The sequence below is a fragment of the Fimicolochytrium jonesii genome (assembly GCF_025526975.1).
Source record: "Fimicolochytrium jonesii strain JEL569 chromosome Unknown EV422scaffold_12, whole genome shotgun sequence".
Taxonomy (NCBI): Eukaryota; Fungi; Chytridiomycota; class Chytridiomycetes; order Spizellomycetales; family Powellomycetaceae; genus Fimicolochytrium; species Fimicolochytrium jonesii.
Window position 1 is genome coordinate 284,783 of NW_026515679.1, and position 24,935 is coordinate 309,717.

The 24,935-nt window shown below is 59.4% G+C and overlaps 7 protein-coding genes across 7 annotated transcripts; 2 read left to right on the forward strand and 5 right to left on the reverse strand.

Annotated features, from left to right (window-relative positions):
* Positions 1-138: 138 nt before the first annotated feature.
* On the forward strand, positions 139-3,827 carry EV422DRAFT_567607 (uncharacterized protein; the record flags this gene model as incomplete). The annotated part of the gene is made up of 3 exons (XM_053072557.1): positions 139-283; positions 666-1,100; positions 1,192-3,827. The coding sequence occupies 3 exons, from the start codon at positions 139-141 to the stop codon at positions 3,825-3,827; spliced, it is 3,216 nt and encodes a 1,071-aa protein (XP_052925402.1).
* Positions 3,828-4,084: 257 nt separating this feature from the next.
* On the reverse strand, positions 4,085-8,261 carry EV422DRAFT_60443 (chitin synthase-domain-containing protein). Its single transcript, XM_053073760.1, has 2 exons — positions 7,189-8,261; positions 4,085-7,100 (listed from the first exon to the last, which is right to left on the reverse strand). Exons 1-2 carry the CDS (start codon positions 8,117-8,119, stop codon positions 4,342-4,344), a joined length of 3,690 nt encoding a protein of 1,229 aa, XP_052925403.1. The 5' UTR covers positions 8,120-8,261; the 3' UTR covers positions 4,085-4,341.
* A 7,475-nt stretch (positions 8,262-15,736) lies between these two features.
* On the reverse strand, positions 15,737-17,315 carry EV422DRAFT_60540 (kinase-like domain-containing protein). Its single transcript, XM_053073777.1, has 3 exons — positions 16,784-17,315; positions 16,074-16,614; positions 15,737-16,000 (listed from the first exon to the last, which is right to left on the reverse strand). Exons 1-3 carry the CDS (start codon positions 17,162-17,164, stop codon positions 15,909-15,911), a joined length of 1,014 nt encoding a protein of 337 aa, XP_052925404.1. The 5' UTR covers positions 17,165-17,315; the 3' UTR covers positions 15,737-15,908.
* A 1-nt stretch (position 17,316) lies between these two features.
* EV422DRAFT_60640 (HIT-like domain-containing protein) lies at positions 17,317-18,820 on the reverse strand. The gene is made up of 2 exons (XM_053073798.1): positions 18,252-18,820; positions 17,317-18,127 (listed from the first exon to the last, which is right to left on the reverse strand). Exons 1-2 carry the CDS (start codon positions 18,546-18,548, stop codon positions 17,726-17,728), a joined length of 699 nt encoding a protein of 232 aa, XP_052925405.1. The 5' UTR covers positions 18,549-18,820; the 3' UTR covers positions 17,317-17,725.
* A 216-nt stretch (positions 18,821-19,036) lies between these two features.
* Positions 19,037-19,636, reverse strand: EV422DRAFT_567612 (uncharacterized protein; the record flags this gene model as incomplete). The annotated part of the gene is made up of 2 exons (XM_053072558.1): positions 19,037-19,066; positions 19,148-19,636. The coding sequence occupies 2 exons, from the start codon at positions 19,634-19,636 to the stop codon at positions 19,037-19,039; spliced, it is 519 nt and encodes a 172-aa protein (XP_052925406.1).
* Positions 19,637-20,182: 546 nt separating this feature from the next.
* On the forward strand, positions 20,183-21,788 carry EV422DRAFT_567613 (uncharacterized protein; the record flags this gene model as incomplete). The annotated part of the gene is made up of 2 exons (XM_053072559.1): positions 20,183-20,210; positions 20,362-21,788. 2 exons carry the CDS (start codon positions 20,183-20,185, stop codon positions 21,786-21,788), a joined length of 1,455 nt encoding a protein of 484 aa, XP_052925407.1.
* A 241-nt stretch (positions 21,789-22,029) lies between these two features.
* Positions 22,030-24,896, reverse strand: EV422DRAFT_529886 (acyltransferase ChoActase/COT/CPT). The gene is made up of 10 exons (XM_053070354.1): positions 24,279-24,896; positions 23,930-24,154; positions 23,768-23,864; positions 23,570-23,693; positions 23,406-23,503; positions 23,283-23,338; positions 23,017-23,213; positions 22,748-22,938; positions 22,434-22,673; positions 22,030-22,365 (listed from the first exon to the last, which is right to left on the reverse strand). The coding sequence occupies exons 1-10, from the start codon at positions 24,755-24,757 to the stop codon at positions 22,174-22,176; spliced, it is 1,899 nt and encodes a 632-aa protein (XP_052925408.1). The 5' UTR covers positions 24,758-24,896; the 3' UTR covers positions 22,030-22,173.
* Between the last annotated feature and the right edge of the window lie 39 nt (positions 24,897-24,935).

The following is a 24,935-nucleotide window of genomic DNA, read 5'->3' on the forward strand; positions in this document are numbered from 1 at the left end:
TTGACACACTCCCTCCGCCCAACAACGAGGTCCATACCCGGCCCTGCCTCCCAGCCTACCTCCGTCAGCCTGAGTTTCCTCATCTCACTCTAGAACGTGGCTGTCGAGCGGCCACGGCCCCCCAAAATACCCCGTCGTATGAGGTCGTCTACGACAACTCCTGGACCAGGTGGTGGTGGTGGTGGTGGTGCCGCCGCCGCGGCAGTCCTATTTCTGTTGGCTTCGACCCCCTACGTCCAGGCCGCTCCTTCGCCTCACGACTGCAAACTCTCTCCCGGTTTCTGTAAGTTTCGATACCGGAATGTGCTTATCCCAGCAAAGAGAGAGGTCGGGCGGACACCCTGCGGGATTGCGCCGGAGACCGAGCGTAAGGAAATTCTGGGAGACCGAGCGGAGCGAGCCAGATCCCCTCACCGAACGCCTTTGCGAGCGACAGCGAGCCACTTTGCGCCAAAGGCGCAATGCTGCCTCTCACCACGGCACCTTAGCGAGCGAGCTACGCTCCTGCTCACCGCAAGCCGACATCCTCGTCGCGAGCGGAGCGGGTTGCCGGTTGAGGGTTGATGATTCGGAGTAAACGGCGTCCATGCCGCTTTGATCTGGCGTTCCAACGTAATCTTAGCTGCCCAAAACTCCAGGACTAACCCACCTCCTCACTCTCACAGGTCAATGCGTACCAAACACACCCGGCTGCTCCGCTGACGGCAAGCCTTGTTTCCAAGGCGCCCCTGGATGTGGTGGTTTACCCGCGAGTGCATCGTCCGGACTGGTGCCGGCGCCATCCGCTTCTAACGGCCTTGCCGATGCTGCTACTGCTGGGAAAGCACAACCCTCGGGACTACCACTGGGGGCAGCACCACCAGCTGGCACTCCAAACTTGGGGTCTGGAGGGAGCGCTGGTCCGCTCAGAGCGGACCCTATCGCTCCACCTGCATTGCCTGCAAGCGCTCACGGTCAGAGTGGTGGTGGCAATGGTGCAGGTGCTGCCGCTCCTGGTGTGCTGCAGGATCCTGCGCAAGCCGCACCTGTGCCTGGCTCTGCGACCTTCAGCGCTGCCGTGGGTGGCGCTACACCAATCGACGGACCGCTCGGGAGACCAGGTACGAATTCGCAAAGTTGGAGGCGGGTGAAAATGGATGGCGTAACCATTTCTTCCCTACTGAATGTTTTTTTCATCCCCTCAACTCCTAGCATACACTCCACTTCCGGCCGCCGGCGTCCCAACTATCAACAACAACACCAGCGGCGTCAACATAGGCCTCGTCGCCGGTGTCCCCATCGCCTTAATTGTCCTCCTGATTGGCGCGGTCTTTGCCATCAGGCACCACCAGCGACGATCGGCAGGCGCAAAAACTCCCTACGGAAACGTACCCGAAATGATAGCGACCAAGCCAGATGCCAATGCCCGTGGACCACCCTCAGCAGGCCTTGCACCGCTGCTGCTGCGACCGGAACTCATGTCTCCATCTTCGTCCGCCGGACCCGAGTACCCTTACTCGCCCATGTCACCGATCTCGAGCGCGACGCCCTTGGCTCCGGATGCCCATGCTGGACATGAGCTGTTGCCTGTCAAGACTGTCGGTGGTGCCGCAGCTGGTGTTGGTGCCGCCGCTGTGCTTGCAGCTGGACGTACTTCGTCCTCGTCTCGTGCGACGTTGTCAACTGCCTCTCGGGCTTCGCATGATGGACATGTTGCTCCTGTCAGCACATCATCGCGCACGGCATCCTTGAGCGACACGACCGGTGTTTCAACATCCTCCGTCCCACCGCACGTTGACATCGTCCCGCCGCTCAGCCGCTCAAACCCCAACGTCTCAACTACCACCTTCTCCCGCGACATGAACGAAGTCATTGGCCGTCTCGCTCAACCCAGCAACCTCACCGACCTGGCCGCAAAAGGCGCCGCCGCATCCGTCACCCTCGCCGCAATGGAACACGACACCGCCTCGGAAGACACCATCCCTTTCCCCACATCCCCTGCAACAACCCTTGACCGCACCCTTGACCGCACCCTCGATCGCATGCTCGATCGCACCCTCGACCGCAAGCCCCGCACAAACTCCATCTCCTCCCGCGCCTCCACCCGCTCCCACCTCTCCCGCTTCCTCCCGCCCACCCTAACCCGCCGCGCCACCCTCAGAACAATGGACGAAATCATCACCGTCGTCGACGAACGCACCGGCACAGTCCTCGACAAAAAGACCGTCACCGTCACCGAGTACGGAGGCGATATACAAGATCTGGAGGCACACAGTGCGCAGATTGAGATTGCGGGCGCCGAGGTTGCGCTGGTGGGTGAGACGGTTGTTGTGGAATGGAATAAAGGGGAGGGGGATGGCGAGATGCAGGAGGTTGTGACGACCGTGACGGACCGGGACGGGGATATTGTGAGTGTCAAAGCGAGCACGCCGGGGGGCAGTTCACCCCCGACGGCGGTGGGTACGCCTGTGGAGGAGAGGGAGGGGTTGGCGGAGGGTGTTAGGGGGTCGCCGATGGAGTTGGAGGGTCGGGATGTGGATCCGATGGACGGAGCTGTACCCGTTGGAGATCAGCATAGGGAAGGGCAGATCGCATCGGCCGCCGAGCCGGGATACCTTCCTGCGGAGGCAGCACTACAAGAGGCACACGTAGCCCGTGCGCCTTCGACGGAGCAATTCGCTGCAGCGGCCTCAACGGTCCCGCTTGCCGCCACCGCTTTGGAAAGTCGAGGGAGCCCAAAAGCGGTTGACCCGCCAGCGGCCGTGGCTACTGCTGATAGTCCGTCGGAAACACACGTTGCTGATAACCAGTCGACAAAGCCAGGGAGCGAGACGAGCCCGGTCATCGCTGAGGGTGAAGGTACCCCTGTCGTTGCGGAAAACCAAGCCGCTGATGTGCAGTCGACTCCGGTAGCCGTCGAGGACCAGACAATCCCAGATGCCAGCGATGTGCAACCAGCCAAGGCCGCGTCTCCTTCTGAATTTGAAGCGGCAAGCCCATCATCTACGGCCGAGCTCGCTACAGCAGCCGCCGGAGTCGCGTCCCTATCGCACCCCTCGCAATCCCTCCCATCACCCCCCGAAACCCCGCGCAACAGCTACCGCTCAACCCACACCACCTCCTCCCCCTCCACCCCCGCGCGCCCAACCCGCAGCACCTCCCGCCCGCGCTACACCCCCACCCCGATCCCGGAAGAGGAACCCCTCCCCGACCTCTCCGCCTACCACCCGCCCGCGCCGACCTCCCACGTCTGCATCCAGCCCTACCACCCGGTCCGCCCGGACGAGATGGCGATGCAAGTCGGCGACCTGGTTGGCATCGAGCGCGAGTACGCGGACGGGTGGGCGCGCGGGCAGAACATCACGCACGGCCGGCAACGCGCCCACTTCCCGCTCGCCATCCTCACCCCCATCAAGAGCGGGCCCAGCCAGCGCGTCGCCAAGATCGCCGGCCGCGCGTGGCTAGGACGCCCCGAGCACGACTCCCCCGACGAGAAAAAAGGACATCGCGGATCCGTCGTGCCCCCGCAAAGGTCCCACTCCCTCCCCTTACGACGATCCCCCACACTCACCTCCGCCGCGGAACACGCCCCCCCACCGCCCTCCGAACACGAACACGAAGACGAACACGAAGACGAACACCACCCCCCGCAGCTCATCACCCACCACCGCGAAACACACCCGGACGGCGAAACGGTCACCACTACTACCACCCGCCACCTCGACCCCGAGACCGCCCTGCCCACCCGCATCACCAAGGTCGAGAAACGCTCCCAGATCAGGAATCCGGACGGAACGGTTACGAAACGGGTTAGCGTGGTTAATGTCACTGACCCGGAGGTCTCGTAGACACCCCCGGGGGGTACATCACAACTTTCTTGTTTTTTACATGTTGTTTTAGAAACGCGTTTGTATTAGAGATATTCTAGTTATGTAGACTTTTGTTCGGATGGCGTGTGGGTTTTAGATACCGCTATACTGTATGTAGATCCAGCCGCTGCGCTGAGGTTCACCCCAAGATTTTTTTGTTTCTGTGTGTTTTTTGCATATACCTTCTCCCCTTCCCGTTTGATGAGAGTGGGAAGATGAGGTTTTTGATGTTCCGGTTCTGATGGCGGGACTTGGACTCGGATACGCTGGGGCGTTCGCACAACGACGACCTGTCGGAAAAAAAACGAGGGTACGCTTTTTCGTCCGCGGGAATGTATGTACTATAAGTCTATATTTCTTTTCGTACGATGGAATCAAAATCTATATGTGACATTTTGCATGTATGCCAGCCTGCAGTCAACGACACCCGGGCGGCGCTCACCTCGTCTACGAAACGCCAAACCGCACCGTGGTGTGTGCACCCGTCCACATCCTACGCCCACTCACACGCGGCCATAAACTCCTCGACGCCCTCCTCGACGACGTCCCAGAAATCACTGACGAGCCGTGCGCCGACGCGGGCGACCATGTACTCCCGCACGCTGTCCATGGTGACGACGTGCAGGTCGCTGTTGGCCAGGAAGCCGTGGATCTCGTCCTTGATCGCCGGGCGGACGTCGTAGATGTTGGTGGTGGTGGGGGGGAAGGAGGTGGAGGCGTGGGAGGGGGTGGAGGAGGAGCCGAGGACGGAGGTGGTGCGGGCGGAGGAGCCCGAGACGATGCGGGGGCCGGAGTGGGTTTTCTCGGAGCGGGAGGCGGGGAAGGGGTGGGTGAGGGTGGTTGCGGTGGAGTGGGTGGTGTTTGAGCGGGCGAGGTTCTGGAGGTCCGCGATAGAGGTGGTGTTCGTGGTGTTTGCGAGGTCGGAGTGGGATCGGGCGAGGGCGAGCATCTTGCGGAGGGAGGGGCGGCGGGTGAGGGTTGAGTTTTGCCGGTCGAGGTTTTGTGAGGGGGTCCCGGAGGTGGGGAGGGGGAGGAGGGGGAGGGTTGACCGGACTGTGGAGGCGGAGTTGAGGCCGTGGGAGATATGTTTGGGTGGTGGCTGGAAGCGCGGGGGTAGGGCGCTGTTCATCATCTGTGCGGCGGCGGCGAGGGAGCGGGGGGAGGTTTGGATGGGGTGTGGGGAGCCGCCGGTGGTGTCGTTCCAGATATCGTATTCGGCGGTCAGCGGTGACCCCCCCGGGGTGCTGCTGTTGAAATCATCCTTGAGGGCTGCCGGGGACGGCGGCTGGAACTCAAAGAAAGGTAACATCCCCGCCGATGCCGGGCCTGAAGTGCGACGCTCTGCAACCTGCATCATCTCCCTCTTCTCACCCCCCTCCTGCTCCTCACTCCCACACTCCCTGAAAACCCTCTCGCTCCCCTCCAAACACGTATCGCTCCACTTCACCCGATCCATACTCCACAACGCACACACGGGCACCACGATCTGGAACAACGGCATCCCGACCGCCATGTGCACCACCAGCGGCACCAAACTCTTGAAATCCAAGGTGGCGATGAACAGCACCGCTTGCAGGAGGAAGAGTTTAACGAGCGCAGCGAGCACGATGGCGTCCGCAAAGGCGAGCGATACCGAGGGACAGTGCTTGATGATCATGTAGTACACGAGCCGGGCGAACATGTAGTACATGAACGCAGTGGCGACGGGCGCGAGTGTCATTGCCACCACCTCGCTCGCGGCACGTAACCTGATACTCCACCGGGGGTGCGTTAGTGCCATGCCGGAGAGCAGATGGAACCGGCACGCAAACGAGCGGAGTTGCTGGCCGAAGAGGGCGCGGAAGGTTGCGGGCACCTCGGAGTAGGCGATGGCGGTGGAGCAGTAGTCGAGTTTGGTTTTGCGGGCGGGGTGCACGCGGAGGAGGATGTCTGCCAACACCTTGTCTTCACCCACCGCGATGGCGTTCCGGGCGTGCATTGTTTCCGGAACCCGGGCAAATCGTTTGATCACGGCGTCGTCGACGAGGCAGGGTCTGCCCGAGGGGAACACAACGCGGTAAGTCGCGAACCCGCCTGACCACGCGCGGCCGACGCAGCCGGTTGCAGAGTCGAGGGCGGGGGCGAGGTGGTGGAGGTGGAACCAGGGGTACTGCTGCACGAGGGTGGCGAAGGAGGTGCGGGTGTGGGCAGGGCGGATACCGCCATGCACGCCCATGAGTGTCGGGTCGTGAGTCAGTTTACCCGCCAGTATCTTCAACGCGTGTTTAGAGACGTAGGTATCCCCATCGACCACCGTAAGATACTCAAACGGCAGTGTGTCCCTCTCCAAAAGCGTCGCCAATTTCAGATAAATCTCCCGTTCCAAACTGGTCGGAGGGACCGCACTCTCAAACCGCGCCGCCCTCAAAAACCGCATCAAAATCAACAACGAGTCCCTTTTACCCCTCGTCCCCGGCTGCTGCGTCTCGCTCTTCAACCCGGTCTTGACAATCACGACATACGGGATCTGCGCACCCTCCGCAGGCGTGAAATAGCCCCCATACACGCGGGCGAGGTTAGAGCACCGCGACCCTTTCCCCGTGGACGCGTATGTGAATTCGGAGAAATGGGCGGCGTCGTAGCCGAGGATCCCCGCGACGGCGGAGGCGGTGTCGCGGTGGGATCCCGGTTGCATTGTTGATCCGTCCACCACAACAAACAAGACTTTATTCCCTTCGTCGTACTCGCTGTTTGCAACCGACTCGATGGATCGTTGGATAGTGACGGATTCCTCGTTGTAGATGGGGATCAAGACCATGTTCAGCGGCCCCTTTTGGGCTTTGGCGATGGAGGTGAAGCCGCGGGAGAGGGTCATGAAATTCTTGATGATGTAGAGCACGTAGATGACGCCGCCGCCGAGGATAAGCACGCGGTTATGGCGGGAGATGGTCGGGGGCACGGCGTCGGTGAGGATCCCTGCGAAGAAGAGCTTGTTGAGGGCTTTCATGTAGCGTTTGCGGTCGGGGAGGAGTTTCATGTCTGCGCTGGCGTCGCGGCCGATGTTTGTGAGGAGGACTTGGGTGAAGTCGAGGGGGAGGAAGGCGGCGGATTCTTTGATGGTGATGTTGACGGACTCGGTGCTCGCGTCTGCTGGGATGGAGGTTGCGATACGCAGGTACCATGTCACGTCGTAGACGTAGGAGTCAATTATGATCAGCGCTGTTGTGCGGTTTGTTTGGGAGAGTTTGACGGTCTCTGGATCGTGCAGGATGTCTAAAAGCGAAGGGACGAGAACATGAAATTGTCAATCTCTCTGCGTCATTATATTCAAACGGCCGTCCGTTCGAACCATTCAACTTACATCCAACAGCATACTCATCCAACTTCGTAAAATCCGTAAAACACGGCGCGGAAGTCTTCACCGGCGTCGGACAATCCTGCAACACCCCCCTCTCGAAATCCACCACATACCCCGTCTGCATCGATATCCTCGTATTCACCCAATTCACAATCGTCTTTGAATCGTTCACGACCGCCGCAATGTCCGCGTCGACGCCCAATAGACTGAAGGTGGGGAACATGGAGGACACGTCGTTGCCCTTGTATATTGCCGCGGGTGCGTAGGGGGAGTCGTCGGGGAAATCCATTACGCGGCCGACGACGCCGACGTAGGATGTTGAGGCCAGTTGGGAGACGGAAAAGTCCTGCAGGTGCGGGGAGGTGATCCAGGGGAGGTAATCGACGACGAAGAGGAAAACACCGGATGCGAGGAGGATGAGAGTTGCGATGACGATTTTTTCGCGCCATGCTTGGCGGTCCTGAGACGTGGTCAGACCGATGAGTTTGAGGATGGGTGTTGGGAACATGAATGTGGCGAACTTGCATATTGTGCCGAATACTGTTCGTTGCGGCTGGCCGGGTCGGGATAGTTTGATGTGTGATCGGTCGGACGGTCGTCGACCTTCGCTTTTGACGGTTGGGCTGGATGCGACGTACGTTTGGGAGGAGGTGAGCAGGCCGTCGTGGCTGGTTGCCGAGCTTGTTGATGAGACGGACATCCGGTGCCGCCGTGGATTGGATCCTTTCCCGTCGTGCGATTCGAAAGGGAGTGTGTCTAGTCCGTCCGGGTAGAACACATCGTCCTCCTCGCTGCTGTGAGGTGAACCCATCGACTCTGACCCTCCTGCTCGTCCTCTTGGTGGTGGTGGTGTTGACGATATTGGGATCTTAGGCTGGTCAAGGAGATCGTTACTGTACAGACTCCAGCCCTCTGTTGGTCGTCCAGCGACCATCCTGGAACTATGCTACGAGGGGTTGAGAGGTATATACAAACAAGGTCGAGGGACCGCCGGGGCCTCCTCGTGAAAAAGAGTGTAGTCTGGCTCGTCGCTTCGCTGTCAACACGAAAGCGTAGGTGGTATGTTTCCAACGTTGCGAGCTGGCTATACGATAGTCGTTGTCGTCGTCGTCGTTGTTGTTATGGGATATCGAGAGAGCGGAGTAGGACGTCCGCCGTGCGAAGTAAGGGATAAGGTCGGCCGGCCGAAGGGAAACTTGCACAGCGGACGGGACGGGGGCTATCCTACTAAGCGACCGGGCGCGGAGGGAGGGAGGGTGGCGGCTTGAAACCCAAAATTGCGAACGATATCTACGTACGTATTACTATCTGCCTGCCCTCTGCCCTCCCATCCCAATCGGGTGTTCTCGTTCCTCAAAGGCTTTTGGGGGGGTATTAGACATCCGCCCCAGCGCTCACTCCTTGCACCCTTGCTTGCATGTCCTATTCTCATCACGCTTCAAGCCCTTTGTCCTCGCTCGCTGCCTTTTTTCGCCTCAAAACCTGATGAAACGTTGAGCGGAGTGAGTTCAAAATCTTACAGTACTTCTGATGAGATGAGTGTGCGAAACGCCACCCCAGGCCGTCGGGTATAATATATTATGATGGCCCAACTGGATCGCCGGTGCTTGGTTCTTTCTCGCATCTGCCCCAGGATCCCATGAACCTTAAAAATCTGATTATCAGAGAACGGGAAACACCAACCACATGCAAGCAAGCGCCACGTCTTACATAATAAACGATGTAAGCCACGTGAGATGCCGTGACCTTTGTATTCATTGTGGAATGGGGATGACATCACGCGCTAATGAGTGATGTCATTGTTTCTGATGTGGGATGATGTGCACTCACTCGTGGCTTTGCTTCTGCACTCTCTCCGCGGGAAAGAAATGACGACTCTCTCGTTCTCTGCACGTCCGACAAGCACGGCGTTTTCGTTGTTGCTGAGCTAGCTTGACTTTTGCGAAATTGCGCTCCGATAAGCGTGCTTTTGCAAGGCCCCCCCTGATGAATGTGGGACATAGGACGCCGTCTATGCATGTGCATATGGGGATGGAAAAGAAACAGGCTTGAAGAAGCCCAAGCCCTTTCCCTCCCTCCCTGGCAGCCCTGGTCGACCGACGCACGCGCGCGTGATGCATCCGCCGCCCGCCCGATGCATGCCGTCATCTCGTTCGTTTCCCAGCCAGCGATTAGGGGCGCCTCAGCCAAGAGCGTTTGTTTACTCTCACACTCTTCTTCCCTCGTACGTAAGCTTATTCTTTCCGTGTGCGCCTCCCATATGATTCTTATGCCATGGCCAAGCAAGCGAGCAAGCATGAATCATGCATGATGATGGGAATGCGCCTATTGTTTACATATCTTTACTCGTACGAATCGGGGAGTCGATTGCGCACGTCATTTCCCTGTCACCCTTACGCGTGGAGGGCGCCCCCTCCCTTCTCGGTCCGTCCCTTTCCTGCCCGCCCCTCTCTCCACAACCGGGCGAATAAAACCAACCTGCTTCCCTCGCCACCCTCCCCCCCGCCTTTGTTTTGCCCATCCCCCCCGCACTGCAACAGGCAGAGCTGCACATAACGTACCTGTGTTGTTCATAATCGTTGCGTTTTTGGAAATATTACATCTTCACTACCCCCATCAAACCCACCCCCGCACATATCCAGCATCCGCTCGCTCCACATCCGAAATCCACCCCCCGTTACATAAACAAATTCACCATGTCCAGCGATCCAGTATCCGTTGAACGGGAAACGACCTACGAGTCGCCAGCCCAAGCCGCCGAAGAGGCTGAGGGCCTTCGTCACCGTGTGCCCCACGTCCTCGCGGGTGCTCCTGGTGTTGCGCCCCCGGTTCCCATCTACAGCCAGAAGAACTTTGTGACCCCGGCGACGATACCCGTTGTTCCGCTAAGGGAGGTGCCTGATACCCCCGCGGAGGAGATGCCGAGCTTGTTTCCTGTTGGTGAGTGGTGATAGATCGATATGGAATTCCCCGCTCTTCTCTCCACACTTATTGCAACAGCGTCATCCGTGTCTGCCATATACTTCTGCCACTTGCTATTCAATTCTCCCGCTATCCCAAATTCTCACACCGTCTGTCTCTATCTTTCTCTACTTCCTATTTGAAATAGCCGTCGACGAGTATCCTTCCGACGACGACGAGCCGACCCTTTCTGAACTCGCAGCAACCACTCGTGACGCCTTGACAAACACCGTGAGCAACGTCGCATCGGTCGCCACTGGCTTCTTCCGTAACGTTAGCCGCCGCGTATCTCGCAACTTTGAAACCACAGAAGCTGCAGCTGTCGAACCTACTACCCCTACCCATCCCACGGCAGAACACGCTGGGATCGCCACTGGAAACGTAATGGGTACCGTCGCAGGAACCGTCGCCGGAGCCGCTTCCGAAGTCCGTGACCAGGCAGCTGCCGCTATCCGTCCTGCTACCCAGCCCGCTGCAATCGACACGTCCGCCCAACTCGAATCGGTTGCCAACGAAGAGCACCCTACCGCCGAAAGCGCCGGGAAGAAAACCGGCGATGTCATCGGATCCGTCGCCGGAACCTTCGTAGCCGCTGCATCCGCCGCGCGTGAAGCTGTAGGTGGAATCGTCGAGCAGGTCGCGCCTGCCACCACCTCTACGCCGGCTACTACTTCCGAATTGCTCAGTACCCCGGAGCAATTCAACGCCCCCCACGTTGGTGATGAAGTCCTGGCTGCTCCTATCGCTGCTAGGGACTTCCCGCCGGTTATCGTGACCCCTATCGAATCTTCCGCTTACGCTACTCCTACTGAATTGTCCGACGTTCCCGTTCAATCTGCTCCTCTGACCGAGACAGCTAAGGAAGGCGCCGTCGCTGCGAAGCAAGCTGCGGGTAACTCATACGTTGCGGCTCGCGAAACGGTCAAGCAAGCCCAGGAAGTCGCTCCGCAGGCCCTCGCGGCTGGCAAGGAATCCGCGGTTGGATCGTACGGTTCTGCCTACGAGCAAGCTGCTGCCCGCACTGCAAACCTCCCGGCGACCATCAAGCAGACCGCTCAGTCTGCCGCTGCCACCGTCGGCAACGTCGTTGAGCAAGCCTACACCAAGGTAGCTCCCGTCGTCGGCGCACCGCCCGCTGAAGTTGCGCGCGAAAACCTGGCCTACGCGACCAAGCCTGAGGTCATCAAGGGTACCGCTGCATCCGCCGCCACCCGCGCCAGGGACGTTATCTTGACCGCCCAAGATGTAGTAGAATCTACCGCGCACACCGCCACCGAGAAAGCTGGCCAGATCTACGTCGCCACCGCCGAAACCTCCCGCAAGGCAGTCGGAACCACCTCGGACATCGTGTCCCCCGCCGCGTCCATCGCTCGCGAGAGCACCGTCCACTCTTACGCGCACTCCAAGGAAGCCACCACCGCAGCCCTCGAAAAGGTCGTTGACAAGGTCGTCGAGTACGAAACCGTCGCCAAAGTTCTCACCACCGACGCCGTCCACAAGGCCGTCGAAGTCGGCGAGAAGGTGTACCACAAGGTCGCTGATGTGTCCCACACGGCCGCGAATGTCGCGTCCAACACCGCGGTGGCTGCTCGCGATACTGTCACCGGGACCGCGTCGTTTGCGTCGGAGAAGGCGGGGCAGTACACCACCCCGATCATCGCGGCTACTCAGAACGCTCTCCATCGTGCTGCGGACACGACGGTCAACACGTCTCGCAGCGTCGGTAACACGGCTTCGAACGTCGCCAGCAGCGTGGGCAACACCGCTTCGAATGTCGCCACTGGAGCGTACAACACGACCATCAACACCGGTCGCAACGTGGGCAACACCGCTTCCAACGTCGCCACGGGCGCGTACAACACCGCCCTCGGCGCCGCCCAATCCGTCGCTTCAACCACATCCAACGTCGCGTCCTCAACTTACAACACAGCTGTCAACATCCCCCACGTCGTCGCCGAGAAAGCGTCAAACCTCCTCCCCACCCGCTCGCGCAGTCGGAGCACGTCCGAGGTGCCTGCGGAGGTGGACACACTTGCGCCGCAGGGTGAGACACTTGCGCCGAGGAGACCTAGTATCTCCGAACGCGCTGGTGCCGCTGCGAAGGAGGCTGCGACGTCGGCGATTGCGGTCCCGAGGGCGGCTGTTACGGGTGTCACGCATCTAGCGGCTGCGGCTGGGAATGCGGTTGTTGCGGGAGCTAGTGCTGTTGGGAGTGCTGGTGAGTCTTCACAAGTCTTTCTCCTTTTGACTTATTGATTGCAACATCAGTCGGGCGGACTTTCCGGTTACTGTGAATGTATGGTATTGATAAACTTGTCCGTTCTCCATTTCTCCTTACAGCGTCCTCTGCGGCCCACACCGCCGTTTCAGTCCCCATCGCCGTCGGCCAACGTGCCAAGCGCGCCATCTCCCCCGCACCCAGCCGCGAGAACCTGACCGTAGACACCGAGTTCGCCCCCACCGAAGCGCCCGCGAGCCCCTCTCTCATCCAGCGCGCTGCGGCCATTCCCTCCGCCGTAGCCTCCAGCATCCTCCCCGCTGGAACAAGCCACGCGCAGACTTTACAGACACTCGACCAGCCCGTGGGGCCCACTATCACCCAGCGCGCGACCGGCGCCGCGGGATCCGCCGTCTCTGCTGTCGCTGCTGTCCCGGCTGCGATCACGCACAAGGTGATCGATACCGCTGCTGCCGTCGGTCACGGGACCGCCAACGCTGTCACGGGCACGGCGTCGGCGGTCGCGTCTGCTGGAACCTCGGTCGTCAAGGGAGTTATCGCCGCGCCGGTTGCGCTCGCCCACGGTGTCGCGTCGGCTGGATCTTCAGTTGTCCACGGCGTCGCTGCGGCACCGGGCGCGATTGTCCACGGTGTCGCCTCAGCCGGTAGCGCCGTCGTCGCCGCCCCCGGCGCCGTCGTCCGCGGTGTCGCGTCCGCAGGCTCTTCCGTCGCCTCCGGTGTCGTCGCAGCCCCCTCGGCTCTCGCCTCCACAGTCGCGTCGGTCCTCCCCGGCGGCTCCAAGAAACCCACCACCGAAACCGAAGAAACGCAATCCCCCGTCGCCGCCGAAACCGGCATCCGCACCCTCCCCGAATGGAAACAAGGCACGGCTGACTCGACCGCGTCCGAGGAACAGAAACCCACCCCCATCGAAGAACTCAAATACGCCGAGGAAGTCGAGCGCGAACGCCGCGATCGCCCGGGCGCCACCGGCCGGCAGGTCTGGGAACACTCGCGTCAGGAAGCGCGGGCGTTCACCGAGGGCATCCGTGAGCATCTTGGCGAGGGCGCGACCATCCCGGCGTTGAACGTGCCCAGGAGGGAGCTTGTGCGGGAGGCCGAGGAGGTTGAGCGCGCGGAACGTGAGCACGCAGAGGGGTACCAGAGGGGCTTGGCTGCTGAGCAGGCCCGCGCTTTCACGGAGGGCCTTGCGGGCGCCAGTGGGTCTGCGGACAGGTTGAAGTCGGCTGCTGATATTGCTTTGGGCCGTCGGTTGGAGAGCGAGATTGAGAAGGAGCGGGAGTTGAGGACGGGTGAGGACAATGCTGAGGGAGCGCACAACGTCGCCTCGGCGTTCCGCGAGGGGGTGCACGAGGAGGGTAACGGTGCCGTCAACCTCGCCAAACGCGCTCTGACCCGTGAGGCCGAAGAGGTCGCTCGGGATGAGAAGACCGCCGGCTCGCAAATGTACAACCAGCAGAGCGCGGAGAAGGTCGCCAGTCTCTTCCAGGCTGGAATCGCCGGTGACAGCGCCAGCAAGACCCCCGCGGCCTCGGTCGCAAAGCTCGGCCAGCTCCGCGACGCTGAGGAAGTTGAACGTGACGAGCGTATCGAAGACAAGAAAGCGCTCGAGTCTCACGCCCACGATGAGGCGAAGCTCGTCAAGGACGCTTTGCAGTCCGGCTCGATCGAGCTCCACCACGCTACTGGCGGATACAAGCTTAACGAACTGGACCAACTTGAGGAGGCTGAACGCGAACGTCGTATCAAGGAAGGCGAGCATCCCACCGCCTCTGCGACTGCCGACGCCCTCCGCGAAGGACTCGAGCAGGCCCGTGGCAGCGCTGAGGTTCCGCCCGCGTTGAACATTGCCGGCCGTGAGCAGTTGAGGTCTTTGGAGGAGGACGAGCGCGCTGAACGTGTGCAATCCCAGGACCAGCTTCGGACTAGCGGATCCCCCACTCGTCTCGCGTTCGCGCTTCGTGCCGGTTTGTTGCGGGACCACCATAACCCCGCGGTGGATGTTGCGAGGACCGCTGCTGAAGAGAACCCTGCCGAGTCTTCCCTTGCGGGCAAGCATGCGACGGGAATCACCCCTTCGGCCCTGAATGCGGACACCGAGACGGCTCCTAGCAGCGTCTACAAGCAGGAGAAGGCCAACCTCAGCTCCGACGCCCCCGGCAGCGTCCCCATCCAGGAATGGTCGCCCTCAAGCAAGGTGCTCGGCACGCAGTCCCTCGTGCCCGAAGGCGAGGGTTCCAGCTCGGCGCCCTCGCTCGGTGAGGAGAAAGACGGTAGCCGCAGCCCACCCTCCACCCCCTACGAAGCCTCCACCATCCCTCAAATCATCGCACCCACCCCGGGTTTCCCCACCCTCCCCATCTCCTCCGACCTCGCCGCCCCCATCCCCCAACACGACACCCTCCCCGACTACCAAAAGCGCCGCTCCCTGACCCCCGACGCTCGCCCACCTACACCCAACCGCGACGCGTCCATCGGCAAGATCAGCAGCACGCAGGACGCGGGCTTGGAAACCATCCGCCCCGCCCCGTCCGACGACCCCGCCGCCGTGCTGGACCCGAACCTCTCCTCGCACCACCCCACAAACAACAGCAACCGCAAAGTCAGCACCGACTCGACCGCCTCCACCCACTCCTCCTCGACCGGCTCGCGCAAACGCCACTTTGACCCCGACCACCCGCACCGCGTGCACGCGGTCATGGAGAAGGCGGTCGGCAAGATCGAGGCGGCCTTTGGGAAAGTGCTGCACAAGGAATCACTGGTTGTCGGTGGGCATGAGCGCGTCGAGGATGCGGCCGCGGAGCTGGAGCTGGTCAAACAGAGGAGGAGGTCCAGCGCGGGTAACTCGCCGACGCCCCCACACTAGTTTTGGGTTCTATTCACATCAGCCCCCCCTCAGTGGGTTTTTCTTTTCGCCCTGGAGTATTTGGGGAACGGCTCTTTGGCTACCTTTAGTATCCCCCCCGCCCCGCTATGGTGGCGAACCCCTCCCCCCCCCCCCCCCCCCCCCCCCCCCGCGGGCCTGATTTTTGAAACCGAGTTTGTGTGTGTGTTTTTCCTTTTTTTATTTTTGTTATAAGGGGCCGCGCCCGTGCTTTTGATGCAATAAAATTGTCGAATCTTGAGATGTTTTGATGTGGGTGCTTTGACTTGCTATATCGGTCCACCATCTCCACCATAGGTTACCTTACGAAGAAAATGGAAGCAGCTTTATTTCGGCCAGCGGGGGCCGGAGTCATCCCAGACTGCGGGATCCCCAGACCAGGGTCTTTCAGTTCCCTTCTCACCGTTCCTGTGCCTGCATCCTTGCAGGAAGTCCCAGATCCGGGCCTGCAGACCGACTTCCGGGATTGAAGTATGATTTCTGGGGATGTGCCTTCTCCGATGGAAAATGTAGAGTGATATGTACACGGAGTGTGTGTGTGAATGAAGAGATTCTATGGTCTTCGTCCGCCAATCATAGCGGACAGATGGATGGGCTAACGAGGGCTCGTAGAGGCGAGGTGGGGAGGAGGTGTGAACGTTACTGAGACTTGCTGAGTAAGTCAGCAAAGGCTTTTGCTGAAGGAGGTTTGCGTGTGGGGTCGAAAATGGAGTGGAGGGTCGCTCGCAGTTCTGTTGATGGGAACCGGGGGGGGAGTCAAGGGTCAAACTCTGGGGAGGAGGCAATAAGCGGGAACCAACCCACCTCTGGAAATCGGCACATCCCTCTCCCCCAGCAACCTCAACCCCTCGACATGACTCGCATCAAACTTCCCATCCTCCGCCGTCCTCCCCACCACCATCTCCAACACCACCCTCGCCAGCGCGCGGACGTCCTCGTCTAACGCCTCGACCCCCTGCTCACCGCGACTCCCGACATGATGCGCGGTGCCCAGATCCATCAGTTTCGCCGTGCGCCCGTCCACGTGCACGTTGGCCGGGCGCACGTCCCCGTGGCATATTCCCGCGGCGTGGAGGTATGCGAGCGCCGAGGCGAGCTGGGCGGCCCATTCAATTGCCTGCGACACGGTTGGCTGACCGAACTGGGCGGTGAAGTAGCGGAGCCGGTGGCCGAAGAGTTCCATGAGGATGGCGAGTGCGGGTGGGGAGGTGGGGGAAACGGGCGTTTCGTAGGATTGGATGTAGTTGATGAGGTGCGGGTGGGAAAGGTGTGGCGCGGATTCGGCTTCGAAGGAGTATTGGAGGTTGGGGTCGATGTCGTCCTTTGGGAGGAACTTTAGTGCAAACTACGAGGATAGATGATGCGGAGGACGGGGTCAGAATATGCCCTTCCGGAGCGTACAATATCCATAACAGGGAGAGAACGCTCGCGGTTCGGCTCGGGACAAAAGACATCATTCTCCCTTTTCCATCGCCGCTCTCCGCTCGCTCGCCTCACACTCGCATGCCCCTCACCTTCTCACCCGTATCCTTCTGAACAACCTCAAAAACCTCCGTGAAAGCACCCGCTCCCAAAAACCTCCCCACACGATAATCCCGCTCAATCTCCTTTGGCAGCGCAAAACTACAAGCCACCTTCGAAAACTTCGTTTCTTCAGGCAGCGGAGTGGGATCTTGACGCGTGAAAATCGAGATGGGGCGCGATTGCACGTGGTGATGAGGCGACTGTGGTGGGAGGTGCTGTGAGAGTGAACATTTCGAGGCGGTGGAAAGGGTGCTGAGGAGGATGGATGAAGCGGAAGGGCGAGGACAGGAGCGGGCGAGGGAGGAGTAGAGGAGGCAAAGGCCGAGGGTGCGTTGGAGGTTGTGGGTGAGTGAACGTCTGGCGGTGTTCATTTTTTTTGGCCGAGAGCGTCGATCGCTTGGTGGGGTGGGTTGAGAGGAGAAGAACGGCTTATCCACGGCGTGCTGGATCTTGTTAGCCAGTACTAGAAGGTATGGAGGGAGGGTATGGAGGGTGATGCACTTTTCCTCGTGTCGTTGAACCAAAACGGAAGCCACCCTTCACACCCCCACCGTAACAGATGAATAACAAGACTTGCACTCAGGGTTAGGGTTAGGGTTGTCCTCGCTGTCACCCGTGTCAATGTTGTCACGCCGTCAACTTGCCCCCTCCAAGAGTGGGGACAGCTGGAACGTAGGACACTGGCGAGCCTTCGTTCTAGCCCGAGGCTGTCGCAAGGTGCCCAAGCGTCAGGAGAATGTGATATGCAGCGTTAAGTGTGAAGCAGGCATGCTTCGCACTTAATGTGCAACATCAGGGATTATTGTGACTCGAGTAGGATAACTGTTCAATCTACGGACTCCCTAGTCCTAACTCGGAAAACGTCACATGTCCCAACGCAGTGTATAACCTCCTTGCCACGTCCAAATGCCACGAGCGTCCCCATATGTCATCTAATCCCTAACCCACCTCCACGTCCAATTCCCCTCCCACCCTCTCTCATCCGCCTCCTTCAACGACCTCCCATACCTCTCCGCCTCCACAAACCACCGACTCCACCGCCACCTCTCCGGATACTTAATACTCCGTAACCGTCCCCGATACGGCAGCCCCAGCACATGCATATGCAGATGTGGCACGGACGTGAATGGCGGGACGTGGAAGCCGAGACGGTGCCTGGAAGGGGGATAGCCCATGTCGGAGAGGAGAGTGTGCCCGATTTGGGACATGCGGGAGATGAGCGGGTGTGAGGATGCGGGGAGGTCTTTGACGGTGGGGATGTGGGCGCGGGGGATGAGGAGGAGGTGGGTGGAGGCGGAGGGGTTGATGTCGTGGAAGGCTACGAATTCTTCGTTCTGTTGGGGTGGAGATAAGATGTGGGTCAGCGTCTGGGGGACTTCTCTGTTGGGAGACGCAATGGGTAGCGGTAATGCACATCCCCTCACAGTGCCATCAGCCACCCCAAGTCTCCAAACCTACCTGGAAAACCACCCTCGCCCGCTCATCCGTCCCATTCGCGATCCCACAAAACACACACTGTCTTCCTGTGCCACCCTCGCCATCCCCCAACTTCTGACTCTCCTCAGCACCCACTACCCCGAAACATCCCGTGAGAGACGAAAGCCAGGCGGGCATCTCAACTTGCGTGCACCAGAGGTCGTGGAGGATGTGGATGTCGCTGTGCTCGGTGGATATCGATAGGGACGGGGTAAGGAGGAGGAGCAGGAGAGGCGTGAGGATGATGAAGAGGTGGAGGAGGGTGCGGGGGAGGGGCATGCGGCGGGGCCAGAGTGTTTCGAGCCGGAATTCACGGCTCTTGTTTTGTCGAAACTTGTTGCCTTTAGCGTACTGTATGTATATATGAGGCCGTGTGCGTGGAGCCCCGGAGCTGTTCCCACCACCAGCACCACCACCTGCGGTCTCTGCGGTCGTTCGCAATGGGCCGTTCGGATGTCCACGGGCGAAAGGTATATATATAGCACCTATTAACGCGCCCTGTCAATGCGGCATGGCCTGTCAAAGACTCCGCTCTCACGCTGCTGCATCTGTCAGCTCCCACCCACATATGCAGCATTTTGGTTTTCTCGTACGTAGATACGTATGGCTCTACAATGGCGTAGGAGATGTTAAACGTTGGAACCGAGTATCATACTCACATACTCGTATATACACAGGATTTAGAGGATATTTGTCCTTGAACTCCCAAAACATTCAAAAATGCCTATGCTACGCACGAAAATGCGAACGAGGCCTAGCAAGAACTGCTATGTCGGAGTTTTACCAGCTTCCCAGTCCTGTCGGCGGTATGAGTAATAATGAGCATATCTGAACATAGCCTTCAACCACATACACATCCCAAAAACCCACAGACCTACCATCAAAACCGCATCCAACCTCCCATTCTCCACCCTCAACTCCCTCAACCGTCCCTCCACCTTCCCCTTCATCCCCACCAACCCCTCCACCCTCCTCACCATCGCCTCCAGTTCCGCCTTGGCCCGATTCTTCTCCGCCTCCAACGCCTCGCACTCCGTCCCGTGCGCGGCGGCTTGCTCGCGGAGGAGGGTGGTGGTCTGCATCATCCGTGTGAGGGCGTCGTGGGCGGTGCGCGTTTGGGTTGTGAGGGTTGTTAGGGAGGTTGCTAGTTTTGTGCCGGGGAGTTGGGGTTGTTGGGAGGAGGGTTGCGGCTGCGAGGAGGAAGGGCCGCCGGCAGGAGAGCCGGCGCTGCGTTCGGTGACGGAGGGCAAGGGGAGAGGTTTGGATGTGGTGTTAATTCCGCTGTTGCTGGTTGAGTTTTTAGAGGTGGGGCTGGGGCGGGATTTAGGGTCAGTTGGCGGGCGGGAGGGTTGTGGTGGGTCTGACATCTCGCAGGAAGGTGTTTGCTGGGTGGGGATGTGTCCACCGTAGGATCTGCTGGACGTGAGTCTCTGAGGGCGATGTTGTCGATGCTGTCACGCATCACGCGTCGGCGTCACGCCGTCAACTTGCCCTCCTGCATTCACCCCCCTTGACCGACAAAAACAACCAACAAATACCCTGTTTCCGTACTTTCCGCGCTACCATTCGAGGCCCAAGCTGATCCAACTCGTCGCTCGCTTCAAGTAAAATTGTGCTCGCAACGCTGGTTTCTCGCGTCTTGGAAAAAACTCGGAACACATACCAGAGACACCCTTACTCTTACGTTACTGTCCGGATTTCTGTTCCTTCTTCGGAAACGCTTCCTTCTTCGGCAACGCTTCTGCTCCATTTGAGACATTCGCAACTCGTCGAATACCGTCGCCTATTGATCTGAGAGTGAGGGGAGAATCCTATCTATCTCCGGTGTCACGCCGCCCGAGCTTCAACGTTCGGTTCCTCCGTGCCGCACCTTTCGTCCGTCGGCGTTTTCCGACCGCCGAGAAAACAACAGCATGGGCACCGTCAACTCCAACCTCGCCCGTAAGTACCACCTCGATGCCTGGGATACACGTGAAAACACCCACAATCCCTGAGTTCACATAGGGGTGCTCCCTGCACCACATCTCACACGAATGATTCACAACCCTCTGTTCTCAACTGACATCTAATTTTCCCCGTCTTGTTCGATCAGCAGAACCCAGCATCGCTAACGATCCCTCAACATTCTCCACATATCCAACCCCGACGCCCACCGTGACGCTCAAAACACCATCCTTCTCCTCCTCGTCTTCGCCGCGCGATATCGAATTAAGACGAGCAAGTCTTGCCACCGCCTCCTCCTTTTCTTCTTCATCATCTTGGGAAACTCAGTCGTATCTTCACGGCGCCTGCCTACCCGTCGTCTCGTCAAGCGCAAAGCGGCAACCCACCACCACCCCCACCATGATATCAACAACGTCAAATCCCTCCTACCCGCCCAACACCAACCCCTTCCCCCACCTCCCCACCGACCTCCTCCTCCTCCTCCTCCAACACCTGCCCCCCTCCACCCTGCACCGCTTCTCCCTCACCTGCCGCCAACTGCACGTCCTCATCCAATCCAACACGGAAGCCCTGTACCGCCACCGCGTCCTCACCCGCTTCCGCCTGCAACCCCAACGCGCGCACCACTCGTTCAGGCTACGCCATGAGGGCATCCAGGAACAGACCTGGGCCGACATGTACTGGCGGCTGAGCGTGCTGAGGACGCGGTGGGTCGGGTGGGCTCTCGATCGCGCCACCAACGCATTCGAGTGCTACCCCATGGAGTTTGTGGTCAAAAACGTCGCCGTAGCCGGTGACGAGGGGGGTGTCACCGGGTCCTTAGGGCGTAGCCGGGGCGGGGCCGAACCCACGGGGCGAGGGGGTGCGCATCGCCGCAACCGGCTCACGCTGTTGGGGATCTGCCGGTGGCGCACGATCGCGGACGCCATCACCAAGGTCAAAGGCACGCTGACGGTCTCGGAGACGCACTCGACGTCGATCACGTTCAAGGAGACCCAGCTGATCCGCGGGCCGCCCAACACCGTCGCCGTGCCCAACACATACACCGCCGAGTGCTTCGGGTCCGTGATGCTCGGGATGTACGACCCCAACGCGTCCGCCCACTACCGCGGCGTGTTTGCGTTGGTCATGGAGGAATGCTTCTGGGCGGCCCAGGAGGGCGCCGACGAGGTGATTTCGTTCACGAGCGGGGAGACGCATTTTGGGGTCGTGACGACGGTGGATGCCGCGCAGCAGAGGGTCTATGCGCGGTGTCGGCTGGGGTTTGGCGGTGATGGGGCGGGCGAGTTTGTGATGGAGGCGGATTCGAGAGGCGGACAGGGGATTCATCATCATGGGGAGCTCAATGCGGCGGGCGAGCATGCGGCGCTGGTAACGATGGCGCAGACACCAGCCGGCGCGTTGCATTTCAGCCCAAAGGCGGAACCGAGGGCCGTGCAGCCGTGGTGGGCGGTGCCGCCTGTCGCGCCGTGGCCGTGTTTGCCCGAGGGGAGGGTGGACATACGCAAGGTGGGGAATGTGGTGTTGGGGATGTTTGTGGAGCCGGTCATGGGGTGTTTTTATATTGGGTTGTGATGGGGGGGGGGGGGGGGGGGGGGGGGGTGAGGGGGGGGATATGCGAGAGACGGTTCTTTTCCCTTTTCTTGGGAGTGTGTGATGTCCCGGACCCTCTTTTCTGATGATCTGTGATACCTTGTGTAGTATGGTTGTTTTTTGATCTTTCGCTCATTTTTTGGGAAGCATTTCTGATACCTGTCCCCGGACATTTTCCCGTCTCTCGAATAAAAACAATCTGGTTTTTTGGGCTGTTCTCATATGGTTCATATCGGAGTTTTCGCCGAGAAAGTGTCTTTGATTGCACAACGCCTAACGAAAAATCTAGCGCTACCGTCAACATCTCTTCTAATCCATCTCATCCTACCTCTCATACACTCGAGTGTCCCCCACTTCATACCCAACTCTACAACTTCGCTTTATCCTTCTCCCCCGCGCCATTAACCGCCAAACACACCTCCGCCATATCATCAAACACCTTCGCAAGCGTCTGCGTGAATTTGACGGAGGATGTGGGCGCGTACGAGAACTTGCTCTCGACGCCGATCTTGACCAGCTTGCTGCCGATCATGTAGTTCATGCCGTAGCCGTCGGGGTACTGTACAAGGCGAATATCAGGAGTTGGCAATCGGAGACAAACCACATCCTCGCCAGAACCCAACATACCACAGTCCCAAACCCAGTCGACAGAATCCTCTCCCCCGGAAACAACCCACTGGTACTCAACCTCCAATGGCTGCTCTTTGCATACGCCGGGTCCGTGTATATCTCGGCCGTTTCGCCGGGCTTCATCACCATCCGCAGACCGAGGAGGTGCCGGTCGACACCGCGGCCTTGGCCCGCGAGGTTGAGGTAGGCGACGTGGGCAGTGCAGGCTTTTTGGAGGAGGGTGTATTTTTCTTGGGGCTACGGAAGGAATAAATGCGCGGTGATGAGGGATGAGGGTTGTGAGGAAGTGTGAGAGATATGGGAGGACGTACCGAAAGCCCAGCCTTATCGAATGCCTCGACAAACGCCTTCGAGTCCGTGCTCAACGATCGGCAAGTTTCCGTCCGGCCATGCTTGAACTGCCGCGTGCTGGCCGTCTCGTACACCGCCGCAAACTCCTTGTGGATACGGTGGAACACGAGCTGGAGGGCCATCTGGACGTATGCGTCTGGACTCGACTTTCCTATCGTACGGCACAACAAGGTCAGTATGACACAGAACATAGGGATCTACAAGCAGACGCCTGCATCGCAACACGTACCGGTCTTCTTCATGAAATCCGACCCATACTTGTTATACTGCAAAATGCTAACATCCGAGTCGGCAATCGCGACGGCCACGGTCTTTTCCGCGTCCGTGAGCTCCTGCGCTATCTTGTCGTCCGTGATCCATTCGAGGTGCTTGGGCGGTCGCATTGTCGCGTTTTGTTTGGCGGAGGCGGGGTTTGTTGCGGGTTCGCTGGTTTTCAGAGAGGGGGTTGGTCACTATAGAGCTGATGTAGTCTGGATTTATGTGTGTAGGACTCACTGTTTGACGACGTGGTCGGCGATGATGGCTGGTATCAGGGCGTCGCATGGGGAGTGCTGGGTGGACATGACCACATGAGTATCACCCTTTGTAAAGGGCATATGTGAAGATTTCATAACGCACCTCGCCGTTGACACCCGTCCTTCCATCAGCCATGACACAGACAGAGTATGACTTGTCAAACCAACGATTGTGTCCGGTAAGCCCATGGGATGTATTTCCTGATGACCCAGTTTTTGATGAATGCATGTACACGTAGAAAATGAGTAATGCATCACGAAACCCACTTGCAACGTATTCGATGTCAGCAGGCAGGATGTAGTCGTCGAGCGAAACGGCAAACAGGGCAGTCTCGATGCCCGCAAAGTTGTCTTTGTTGGCTTGTCCGAGCTTCTGCAGGTGCGAGTGGATCTGCGGGAAAGGGAAGGAATGGTTAAGATTGCATATCCGCCCGGCTGATATGCAAAAGGTCAGTAGGAACGCACCTCGGCCCACTTGTCACGGTGAAGGGCAGTGAACAGACTGATTGGCAGTTGCTTCTGATTCCCTGACTGCGCGTGTTCCAGAACAGACACCAGCTGCCTGAGTGTTCGGTCGGGTGAGATACAAGCTCCACGGGTTGATGAAGCGCGGTCTCGAAACAACACCTTTCAATGCTCTCAATGGTCACCCGGTTTCCCGTCGTCGCGTCATACACATCCACGAGATAGATCTGGTCCCGCGCAAGCACCACAATGTGCTTGCTCGGGGAAGGGTGGGAGCCCACGTTGTAGTCACATCCAGCTTTCGGGACTCGGGTGATTCCGAAGAGGTTGCGGTATTGGTTCATGTCTAGAGGGCCTGTTCGCGTCGTATCGATCGATAACGTTTCCCTGTGAGAGTGAACAATACCACAGCGGTAAGTCGGTTGGATAGGGTCGGGCTCCCAGACCTTTGCGAAACGCGCACTCGCTAGCGCCTAGCGCCCATTGCATCCCACCCTCACCGCATACGTACGTATCAATCATATCCTTGTAATCCAGCAAATTGTTGACCAGCCCCGCCGCCCGCTTGACCTGAAACTTCGTAAACCCAGCCGACGGAACCACCGCCCTCTCCTTCCCCTCGCCCTTCCTGGGCATCAGCTCCTTGGGCGTCTCCGGATGATCCCTCAAAACCATATACCAATTCGAATTGATCATAACCGCCTCCCTCCAGCCATGGTACGCCAAGCTCAACCACCACCGTTCGAGCCACGAATTGGGTTCGCGGCGGTCGTGCTCGCGTAGGCGGGTCTGGAGGTCATGGCCGAGTCCGCCTGGTTTGATGAAGTCGTGGACGATGGCTTCGGACTTTTTGTACTCTTCGGGGGTGAGGATGGGCACGAGGGTTTGGAGGTAGCGAGCGGCGGTTTCTTCGAGGGGTGGGATGGGCAGCCGGGGGAGGGTTTCCTGGAGGCTGAAGGTTTTTGGAGGTTTTTCTTGGGAGCCGGGCATCTTGCGGGGGGTGAGGTGGAATGGAGTGTGTGTTCAGGATGCTATGCGAGGAGGGCGGGGGTTCCTTCGTTTTCAGTCTTGCTTTGGTGGAGTGGAAGGTGGGCGGGATGTGGGGGTGGGGGGTTGCTGTGCCCTGGGGAGTTCTGGGAGTTCTGGGAGTTCTGGGAGTTCTGGGCCT

Excerpts from the sequence above, each read along its gene's own strand:
- EV422DRAFT_60443 (XM_053073760.1), bottom strand. The coding sequence starts at position 8,119 with ATGGTCGCTGGACGACCAACAGAGGGCTGGAGTCTGTACAGTAACGAT. Across the intron at positions 7,101-7,188 it reads GGATGAGTATGCTGTTGGAT|ACATCCTGCACGATCCAGAG; the intron begins GTAAGTTGAATG and ends CTTCGCTTTTAG.
- EV422DRAFT_60640 (XM_053073798.1), bottom strand. The coding sequence starts at position 18,548 with ATGCCCCTCCCCCGCACCCTCCTCCACCTCTTCATCATCCTCACGCCT. Across the intron at positions 18,128-18,251 it reads GGGCGAGGGTGGTTTTCCAG|AACGAAGAATTCGTAGCCTT; the intron begins GTAGGTTTGGAG and ends CCACCCCAACAG.
- EV422DRAFT_529886 (XM_053070354.1), bottom strand. The coding sequence starts at position 24,757 with ATGCCCGGCTCCCAAGAAAAACCTCCAAAAACCTTCAGCCTCCAGGAA. Across the intron at positions 23,504-23,569 it reads TGACATCGAATACGTTGCAA|GAAATACATCCCATGGGCTT; the intron begins GTGGGTTTCGTG and ends CTGGGTCATCAG. Across the intron at positions 23,214-23,282 it reads GCCGACCACGTCGTCAAACA|CGAACCCGCAACAAACCCCG; the intron begins GTGAGTCCTACA and ends TCTGAAAACCAG.
- EV422DRAFT_60540 (XM_053073777.1), bottom strand. The coding sequence starts at position 17,164 with ATGAACACCGCCAGACGTTCACTCACCCACAACCTCCAACGCACCCTC. Across the intron at positions 16,615-16,783 it reads AGAAGGATACGGGTGAGAAG|TTTGCACTAAAGTTCCTCCC; the intron begins GTGAGGGGCATG and ends CTATCCTCGTAG. Across the intron at positions 16,001-16,073 it reads GGATGTGCCGATTTCCAGAG|AACTGCGAGCGACCCTCCAC; the intron begins GTGGGTTGGTTC and ends TCCCATCAACAG.